At 38.7% G+C, this 10,886-nt stretch overlaps 1 protein-coding gene across 5 annotated transcripts in view; it reads left to right on the forward strand.

Moving 5' to 3' along the window:
- The window catches only part of kdm2aa (lysine (K)-specific demethylase 2Aa), a 33,358-nt gene extending 24,333 nt beyond the window's left edge, over positions 1-9,025 (forward strand). For 3 of the 5 annotated variants that reach the window (XM_073841955.1, XM_073841956.1, XM_073841954.1), the window contains exons 16-22: positions 203-361; positions 703-729; positions 2,275-3,422; positions 4,940-5,103; positions 5,798-5,944; positions 6,046-6,261; positions 7,495-9,025. In XM_073841955.1, coding sequence (XP_073698056.1) covers positions 203-361; positions 703-729; positions 2,275-3,422; positions 4,940-5,103; positions 5,798-5,944; positions 6,046-6,261; positions 7,495-7,676 — 2,043 coding nt within the window. In that variant the 3' untranslated portion in view covers positions 7,677-9,025. The remainder of the gene's footprint in view (positions 1-202; positions 362-702; positions 730-2,274; positions 3,423-4,939; positions 5,104-5,797; positions 5,945-6,045; positions 6,262-7,494) is intronic. The other 2 variants (XM_073841958.1, XM_073841957.1) reach the window with 2 other exon arrangements.
- The last annotated feature ends 1,861 nt before the right edge of the window (positions 9,026-10,886 follow it).

The following is a 10,886-nucleotide window of genomic DNA, read 5'->3' on the forward strand; positions in this document are numbered from 1 at the left end:
ACACTTTTGTTTGAACCCACATTCAGGCCTTTGAAACAAAGAAAGCTTTGAGTGTTTGTTCTAATGCTGCTAGCTTTTGCAGGCCTGCATACATACACACTCATTCACACCACTTAAAAAGACGCATGCCGAGAGCTTACTGTGATCAACACACTCTGCGATCTGCGTGTGTAACGGTAACGCTTGTTTCCCTGTGTGCCAGTCGTCAGGCAGCGGTGATGACATCACGGCACAGGATGGGTCAGGGGGGCTCGGGGGCGAGGGCGGGGCATGGCACGGGGTCGGGCGGCCCCCCTCTTCTCTCTCTCATGGGTCGCTCCAGAAACGGGCCGCAGCCCCTGAGCAGCGGCTCAGGAAGCGGGTGAGAGGCTCCGCCTTCCTCACTCCACTGCTGCCGCATGCACTGCCGCTCCGCTCTGCCTTTATCATGCATTCCCTTCTGTTGCAGTAAACCCCTCCTCCCCCCCCCTGTTTTGTGGCAGCTTTTTTTTTTATATATGTCTGTCTTCTGTCTCTCTCTCTCTCTCTCTGGCCAACCCTGCCCAGTTCATCATCATTGTGCCCCACTGCTTTGACCGACTGAGGTTTCAGAATCAGCTTTGTTCGCTGCTTGTGTGATTCCATTCAGTGATCCTTATGTGTCCATCAATGTTAATTGTTTTCAAGTATAAATTAACCACAGTATGTTATTCTGTTTTGCAGCTCAAATTGGAAGGTGGTAAAACACATGTAAGTATCTTTGTTTTAAAGAAAACCTATTATACCCCTTTTACAATATGTAATATAAGTCTCAGGTGTTGCCAGAATGTGTCTGTGAAATACCCCACAGATCAATTACATAACAGGGGTTGTTAAATAATTGTGCCATTTATAATAACCCTACAAACACAACTCACTATATGCACTATAAACACTTTAAAAGAGACATTCAGATGTTTGTGAAAGTAGTTACGGGAAAATTGGTCATTTTCAGCTGTTCATTGTTTATGCAACAATACATATTACTTTTATTGTTTTTATCGATAACCATTGTTATAAAGCTGATAACGTTGTCTAGTGCTCTTATGAATGTTTTTAGCATGATTTGTGAAAATGTAACCACTATACTGAATGACATAGCATAGACTTCTTCATGGCTAGTTTAGTATTTTATTTATATTTTATATTATATTTATATTTTATTCTGTAACCTACTTGTTCTACAGATCTGTGTACTAGTGTTAAATGCTGCTGTTTTTGACAGCCTTGATAACATTTCTGACAGATTTTTTGCGTTTCCCTTACCGCATGTCATATCCTGTCAGCAATAACCTGTGCATGGGCTTTTTGATTACTGTCAGTTTAAGTGCCGGTGATCCAGTGTTGCCAGATATTGCAATAAAAATAACAACAAAAAAACTGATAATAAATGAAAAATAAACAGGAATTATTTCAAATCTTTTGCAAGTAATGTAAGATAAACATATTGCTGACCCTAAACTGCATCTTCCTACTTTAACTTTCCAAAATGTCAAACTAAGTGGAAAAACAAGTCCAAAAACACTTATAATAGCTGCATCTGGCTAACATGAAAAATTTACAGAGGTCCGGACCTCAGTGACCTCATAGCTGGCTACAGACATGCATGTCACAAAAACTTTCAGTTATGTCTGTGAAGTTAAATAACTGGGAAAGAAATCATGTTTATATTAGATCTGTTTGGCGGCAGCGTAATATACAGTAAATAAATCAATAAATTCACTCTTCTAGTCCTTTTCTAGTCTCCTCTGAGGCTGGGACTATAAATAGTGTTCTGTGCTCGTCTGTGCAGGCAAAGACAGAACAGTCAGCATGTTTTTCTTGAACATTAGCCATGGCGTTTGAACTGGTACACCGTTGTCACTTGTGAAAACAGAATGACGCTGCTGTGGGTGGAAACATGCAGATTAAGGGGCGGTAATATTATAATAAAATCCCCTTGCTACATCACAGGGGAGCAAAATCTTAGCGGCTTGTTTTTTCACATGCTTGCAGAGAAAGGTCTACCAAAACAAAGTTACTGGGTTGTCCTTTTTCACATTTTCTGGGTTGGTAGATACACCAGGGATGAGATTATAGCGCTTAAACAGTCTTAAAGGGGAAATATCATTAAAAAAAAAATCTAACTTTTTTCGTTTATCAATGCTTGAATGATTGTCTAAATTTGTAATAAAAAGTTTATAATTATGTTATGACTAATTATGTAACACCAAGTGGTTTAAAGATTGTGAAAAGTGGCTTTTTTCTTAATTTCAGAAACGCAAGTCGTCATCTCTTGATCCTCGCGTGGCTAAAATCTATCGGCGACATGGAATGGAACACGATGATGATTCAGGCAGTGATGACGATAGTGGCAAGATGTCTTCAGTCCGGGGCGGGGTCTCTTCATCCCGCCGGGGTTATGGATCCAGCAGGCGAGGTGTTTGGAGAGGCTCCTCGCATCGAGGGAGTCGAGGAGGCGGCAGCTTGGCAACAAGTTCGCTGAAAATGAGGCGGGGACTTGGGGCAAGAGGGGAGAGAGGAGGTCGGGTTAGGTTAAGAGGAGGATCGCACATGAGGCGACGGCGATATGAAACAGAAGATGAAGATGATGATGATGATGACGACGATGATGATGATGACGACGATGATGAAGAGGATGACAGTGAAGAAGAGAGACACATTGGCCGGTCAGACAAGGAGCATCGTTCAAGGAGGCGGAGGCGGAGAGGTGACGACTACGATGATGATGATGACGAGGACGACGATGATGAGGAAGACAGCGAGGAACAGGACTTTGAAGGTGATGATGATGAGATGGAAGACTTAGATGATGGAGGAGAGGAAGATGAAGATGATGAGGATGGAGAGAACCAATCAGATTCTGATCCTGACCCACCTGTCTTACTAGTTTCCGACTTGAATGATGACCTGCTGAACGACTCTTATCTGACTGTGACCCTCCAGCGTCCTCCAAAGGCCAAACGTGACCCTGGTTCTATTGTACCCAAACTTGAGGCGGCTATGTCTCCCCGAACACCTAGCAGTGCTGGCTTCATCCAGCGCAAAACGCTACCCAGGACCCGACTCAGGAACAACACCTCGACACCAGCCGGAAATGGTCTCTCTCAGTCCAAAAGCGGCCACGCATCCGGCCGCCACACGAGGCGGAGTTCCAACCAGGACGGTCGAGAGAGAGACACACCGTCACCATCTTCTATGTCTTCTCGTTCCTCTGTTTCTCCACCTCCTCCACCTCCAGCCATCTCCACTTCTTCCCCTCCTTCCCTCCTCTCTCATCCCTCATTCCGTGATGTAGGAAATGAGCGTGGCTGTGAAAAGGACATTTGGATGTCAGTCTTCCGTTACTTGGAGCGGACTGACTTGGCTGTGTGTATGAGAGTCTGCAAGGCTTGGTACAAGTGGTAAGTGTAGTAGTTACAGTTAAAGGGACAGTTTACTCAAAAATGACAATTCTGTCAAGTAATTACCTTTGTGTCATTCCAAACCTGTAAGACCTTCGTTCATCTTCGGAACACAAAGCCTGACCCTGCATAGACCACGTTCAAGGCCCAGAAAGGTTGTAAAGACATTGGTAAAATAGTCCATGTGACATCAGTTATTCAACCTTAATTTTATAAAGCTACAAGAATATCTTTAGTGTGCAAAGAAAACAAAAATCTTAAAAAAACTTAATTCAAAAGTTTCTTCTCTTCCATGTCAGTTTTCACCGACCAGTCACGAGTGTTATGACACATGTGTGCGTCGAAAATAAATTGTTAGTATTCTCGTAGCTTCATAAAATTAGGGTTAAACCATTGATGTCACATGGACTATTTTTATCAATGTCCTTACTACCTTTCTGGACTTCGAGAATGGTAGTTGTGTTGCTGTCTACGCAGGTTCAGAAAGCTCTTGGACTTCCTCAAAATATCTTAATTTGTGTTCCAAAGATGAACAAAGGTTTTATGGGTTTGGACCACATGAGTGTAAGTAATTAAAGACATGATTTTAATTTTTGGGTGAACTAACCCTTCAAATATATGCACTGTGCGTTTCAGAGTGAAACGTGGCTTTGCTTATTTATACGCAAGCAGCTCATGATCAGGTGTTTTTAGTGTAATACTTTTGTCCAAATGGTGAATGTTGGAATATAGTTATGCCTTCAGACCTATGAGTCTATGCTTATATACTACCAGTCAAAAGTTTTTAAACCGTAAGATTTTCTGCTCACCAAGTCAGTAATTATTTATTAGCCAGTATTATATTCAAAATACAGCAAAAGCAATACAATTTAAAAATAGCTTTACTATTTAAAATAACTGCTTTCTATTTGAATATATTTTAAAATGTAATTTATTCCTTTGGTCAAAGCCAAATTTTGGATATTTCTATTTTGGATAAATGCTGTTCTTCTGAACTTTCTATTGATCAAAGAAACCTGAAAAGAATCTACTTGGCTGTTTTCAACATAATATAAATAATGAATGTTTTTTGAGCTGCAAATCTGCATAATGGGATTATTTGTGAAGAACCATGTGACACTGAAGACGGGAGTAATGATACTAAAAAAAATACAGGAATAAATTACATTTTAAAATATATTCAAATAGAAAAGATATTTTAAATAGTAAAAGCATTCAAAATTTTACTTTATGTACTTTGCATCAAATAAATGCAGGCTTGGTGAGCAGAAGATACTTGCAAAACATTAGAAAATCTTACTAGTAGGTAGTGTATTTCTTAGAATATCACCTTTTCAGTAATATGTTGTTTGTAACACTGTACTGTTGCAACTTCCTTAAAAGGCTGATGGTATTTTTACAATTTGTTAACCTTTACAATAGTACACTATTTGAAAAAGGATAGTTGTCTTGGATTTGTGATGGGTCAAATTATTTTTTCCTTCTCTCAGAGTAATTTTGGTTCTCTCCTGCTGTAGGTGTTGTGATAAGCGCTTATGGACACACATAGATCTGAGTCGATGTCGGACACTCGGTCCTCAAGCTCTGTCAGCGATCATAAAACTACAACCTGTGACACTTGACCTCTCCTGGACACAAGTATCAAAGAAGCAGATTGCCTGGCTCATTCACCACCTCCCAAGTACAGTTTACCCAAATCTCAGCCTTTTATAGATCCTTAACGCTGAAATTGGCTAATGTTTTGATGTGCACATGAAATTGCCTAAAGGGTTAGTTCACCCAAAAATGAAAGTTCAGTCATTAATTACTCACCTTCATGTCGTTTTGAACCTGTAAGACCTTCATCTGCAGAACACAAATTAAGATATTTTTGATGAAATCTGAGAGCTGTCTGACCCTGCATAGACAGCAAGGGTCCTTCCACATTCAAGGCCCAGAAAGGTACCAAGAACACTGACAAAATTGTCCATGTGACAGTAGTGGTTCAACCGTCCAAAGTGGCGCCTAGGGTGACACAGAGGAGAATTGTTGAATAAAGTTGTTACTTTTGTGTGTGTGTGTGCACAAAATGTATTTGCGTTACTTAATAAAATTACGGTTGAACCGCTAATGTCACAAACTATTTTGTCAGTGTTCTTGGTACCTTTCTGGACCTTAAACTTGTCAGTTGTGTCTATGCAGGGTCAGAAAACTCTTGGATTTCATCAAAAATATCATAATTTGTGTTAAAATAAACAAAGGTCTTATGGGTTTGGAACAACATGAGGGTGAGTAAATAATGACAGAATTTTCATTTTTGTGTAAACTATCCCTTTAAAAATAAAACATGCTTCACAGTTAAGAATAAAAAGCTTTCTCTCTACTTTTTCCTATAGGTTTGAAAGATCTAATAATGTTAGGTTGTTCGTCATTATGCGTGTCAGCATTAAGTACGCAGAGCTGTCCGGGTTTGCGAATCCTTGACCTGAGCTGGGCCATGGGTGTCAAAGATTCGCAATTAAAAGACCTCATTGTACAGCCAGGTAAGGGACTCAAAATCACTATTAATGAGACGTTGTGAATGACGGAAATTTACTCTGCTCTTTCACTTCTACTTGTCTCTTTCACTTCTCTTGTCACACAGGCAGTGAAAGTCGTAGTCGGCTGAGAGGTTTGCTCACTTTGCGATTGGCTGGTTTGGATGTGAATGACTCCACCCTGAAGATGATTGTCAGACATATGCCTTTATTACGCCGGTTAGATTTGTCCCACTGCCAGGGACTCACAGACCAGTCCATCAACCTGCTCACCGCAACCGGCTGCAACACTCGCAACACACTCAGACAGCTCAATCTTTCAGGTACCCTTGATCTTCTGAAAATACATATGAAACTGTTGAAGTTAAAAGTTTACACAGACCTTCAAAATCTGGAAAATGTTATTTTACCAAAATAAGAGGGATCATACAAAGGCACATAAGACATTTAGATTTGGTCCACAAGAGAAAATAATAGTTGGATTTATAAAAATGACCATTTTCAAAAGTTTACATACACTTGATTCTTAATACTGTATTGTTACCTGAATGATCCACAGCTGTTTTTGTTTGTTTGTTTAGTTGTTCATGCGTCCCTTGTTTGTCCTGAACAGATAAACTGCCCGCTGTTCTTCTGAAAAATCCTTCAGGTCCCACAAATTAAGCATTTTTTGTGTATTTGAACCCTTTTCAATGATGACCGTATGATTTTTGAGGTCCATCTTTTCACACTGAAGACAACTCATATGCAATTATTACAGAACCTTCAAATGCTCACTGATGCTCCAGAAGGAAACGCAATGCATTTATAGCCTCTTTTTTTTAATTGGAATATTACTTATTTTGTCTTCTGTGAAACATGTAAGTAACTTCTGAAGGGCAGTAGTAAATAAAATAAAAAAATATTTAGGCAAAATAAGAAAAAATTAAGCATTGGTTCAAAAGTAGTCACCCCCTGGCTCTTAATGCTCCATTTTTCCTTCTAAAGCATCAGTGAGCGTTTGAACCTTCTGTAATAGTTGCATATGAGTCGCTCAGTTGTCCTCCGTGTGAAAAGATGGATCTCAAAATCATACAGTCATTGTTGGAAAGGGTTCAAATATTTTCAAAGGGATCTGTTCAGAGCAAACAATAGACTCAAACATAACAACGATCACTAAACAAACAAAAAAAACAAAAAAAACGACAAAAAAACAAAATGTGGATCATTCAGGTAACAACACTGTTTTAAGAATCAAGTGTATGTAAACTTTTGAACAGGGTCATTTTTAGAAATTCAGCAATGGACTATATGTAAACCATCTTTTATGTGAAATCTCTTACTCGGGTCAGTACTAAATAAAAAAACATGCATTTGTATGATCCCCCTTATTTTGATAAAATACATTTTCCAAATTTGGAAGGTCTATGTAAACTTGACTTCAACTGTATCATAGGTATTTTGTATGATCCCTCATATTTTGTTAAAATTAACATTTTGTAGATTCTGCAAGGTGTATGTAAACTTTTGACCTCAATTGTATATATCTAATATCTATCTATCTTCTGTCTCTGTAGGTTGTAATAAGTTGACAGATGCTTGTCTGTCCTATATGAAGCGACTATCAGCTCTGGCTCTGTTGGATCTGAGGGGCTGTAGGAACGTGACTCGACGCGGCTGTGAAAACTTCATTTCTGACTTGTCCTACTGCACCATATTTTGTCTGACCGAGGACAGACTCATTCAGAGAATATCGTAACCTGCACACGTAAACACGCACACACATACATACACACACAGTCTCCGCACAGCTCTGCTTAGCGAGCTCACGAGTGCTCCATCCCACTCTATACAGGCTCATCTGGCCTGAATGGGAGGATGAGGCTAAAGAAAAGAGATGGATGGAAGGATATGGCTGTTCTCGCTGTTCTAGAAGAAGGGTAAAAACAGGCTGAAGGGGAGATGTTATTTTCAGCGCCGTCTTTGAGTAAAGTGGAGGATTTTATTCCCACGACCCATGAGACTGATCCAGACACATCCAGCGTGTGGCTTTTTCTTCTTCTCTGGGCATTCAGCCTAATCCAAAGTGACTCCTTCAGATGTTGCTGCTGACGTGTTTGAAATTGAACTTCGCAGTCCAGCCCAGGTGGGATTGGGTGAATGAGGAAGGGAAGGTTCGGGTCAAAGATCAGAGATTCGGTTCAGGTGTGGCCACTGACGTTCTGATGATTTGTTGGCGTAAGCAAGGAGAAAGAAACTAACTGACATGGCACATCCTGATCGCTCTCATCGCCACAACTTGATCAAGGAATTAAGTGGCAGCACAGGATGAATCTGAATCTGAAACTGAATCAAAAAGACTTCAGAATACCGATCCAGATCGTTCACTCATGCTTTCTTAGAGACTTTCTGAAGGTTCTGCTTCCTGGATGTTTGTAGACATTTAACACACCACACTAAGTTTTACTCATACCAAACAAAAATCAGTCTTTCTTTGTTTTCTTTCATCTGATGTTTTTGTTGTTCTGCTTGCTGTCGTCTCAAATCAGCGATTCACCTGCATTTTCTTGTCCTGTCTAAACTAGATAAGGGTTGCTCACAGTTCAGGCTAAATTGTTCAGTTACCCTTGGAAAGCTATAATTTAATTGCAACTTACAGCAACACAATAGCAATTATTTTCTGAAGTCTTTTTAAAAAATTTGTTTTTTTTCATGAAAAGTAAAAAAAATAAAAAATGGAAAGCAAACAATGTGTTTGACTTTGCTTATACTTTTGTCATATATTGCCTTTTAGCACAGAATTTATTTTATGACTATACACATCTAATTTTAATTGTTCTATACATTTTCATACATGATAAAAGGTTTGCCCAAAAGTCTGGAACCATGTTGAGAGTCTGATATTTTATTCCTGGAAATACGGTAATGGTTTTTGTTCATTTATGCTGTAAAATGCAAACAATTCAATTCATTTTTATTTCTATGTTGCTAATTAAATAGGCAAATCTGTCATACTGACCATGTAACTTCCTTTGTACAAAAGGTCCGATTTCATTGCCTCCATTTAAATCATATAAGGTTTGTATTAAATTTAAAAAATGCAAGTGTCATTAAGCTGATGTCAGTTGTTCAATAACATCACTGTTATTAAATTTTAACACGAAATGGTTACATTTTCATGAACACCATCCTGTGTTAATATTTGAATACTAATGTTACACTGTTTTGTTTTAGTTACTTCAGTCTTTTTTCCCCTCCGTCAGCATATGCAGAATTTAAATATTAGTTTCTTATTTTTCAGTTTGTTTCGAAAATGACAGATCGTTTTGCTAGACAAGACCCTTCTACCTCTGCTGGGGTCATTTAGAGCCCTTTGAGGCTGCATTTAAACTGCATTTTGAAAGTTCAAACTCGGGGGCACCATTGAAGTCCACTATATGGAGATAATTCCTGAAATGTTTTCCTCAAGAACTTGGATGACAAGGGGTGAGTAAATTTAACGTAATTTTTTTTGTTCTGGAAGTTAACTACTCGTTTAAGATCTCTGCAAGCTTATGAAACAAACCCTGAGACAAAATTCTGAAAGAAAACATTTAAAATGGATCGTTCACCTAAGAATCATATTTAATTGTATTTTTCATTTAGAGTTTGACTTGCACCTAATATACTGTGATTGTATGAGAAAGACGCTAGTGGACATTCTGCATAACCAAGTGGTGCTCCCTACAGAGCCAAATGGGTGGAGCTTGACTGGTTATGTGTTTGGCCCTTTAACTATTTTCCCGCCAAACACGGAATTTTCCGTTATTTATGAGACGACGCTTTCATGCCTACATCACTGTGTTTTACGTGTTTCTGCGTTTTCACTGTTATACGTTCGGGGCGCTATTACCCGACTCCTGGCTCTTTATTTTGATGTATTTCATGTTCAGATATTCATCCAACAAAATATTCTAGTATTCTATTAAGTGAAAATTATCAAAAATTCTGGCAGTGGCTGGCAACTTTTTTTTAAGAACCTTGGTGGAACTTAATCTCCACCCATTACATCCAGAGAAGGGGAGCTGAACGTCAAACTCCATCCACTGGCTTTGCAGCGGGGACTTTCTCTTCAAAACATCTCACTTTGTTTTCCATAGAACCAAGTCATACAGGTTTGGAATAACACGAGGGTGAGTTGATGACAGAATTTTATTTCAAGGTGAACAAACCTTTTGATAAATAACCCTTTACTACCAGAGGTTAACACATTCAGTTTTTAAAATGAAGTATAAAACCATTTTTACAGGTAATGTTAATATTTACATTTACTCTAAATGCTGAATTGATGCAAAGGAAAAAGGGATGAACTTGTATCCAGATCCACTGTAGAATTTGTTCTGAAACTCCACCCTGCATCAAATAGGAAAAGTAAAATTAAACTCTTCATCAAGAGTAAGTTTCACACATCTAGAAAATTCAGTAAAGGTGCCAAAATCCACACGACTAGTGATTGATTCTTCTTTGATCAGCTTCATAGTATAAATTTTATTTTTGCATGGGGAAAACCAGAGTTTGTCCCCATGGTGTTTTTAAGTCAAGACAAGGAACATGTAATTTCAGCACAAATTCTTTGTTTTTTTTTAGCATTTTTGTGAATTTGAACCCTTTCCAAAATTGACTGATTTTGAGATTCATCTTTTCACACTGAGGCCAACTGAGGGAGTAATATGCAACTATTACAGAAATTTCAACTGCTCACTGATGCTCCAGAAGGAAACACAATGCAGTAAGAGCCGGGGGGTGAAAACTTTTGGAATTTGAAGATCAGGGTAAATTTAACTCCTGTCTTATAGGAAACACGTAAACATCTTCTGTATAAAGGGCAGTACTAAAAGAAAAACAAAGATATATATATAAAAAAAAAAGAAAATGTGTGCAAAAGTTTACACCCCTGACTCTTAATGCATTGTTTTTCCTTCTGAAGCAT

Source organism: Garra rufa, chromosome 6, assembly GCF_049309525.1.
Source record: "Garra rufa chromosome 6, GarRuf1.0, whole genome shotgun sequence".
NCBI lineage: Eukaryota > Metazoa > Chordata > Actinopteri > Cypriniformes > Cyprinidae > Garra > Garra rufa.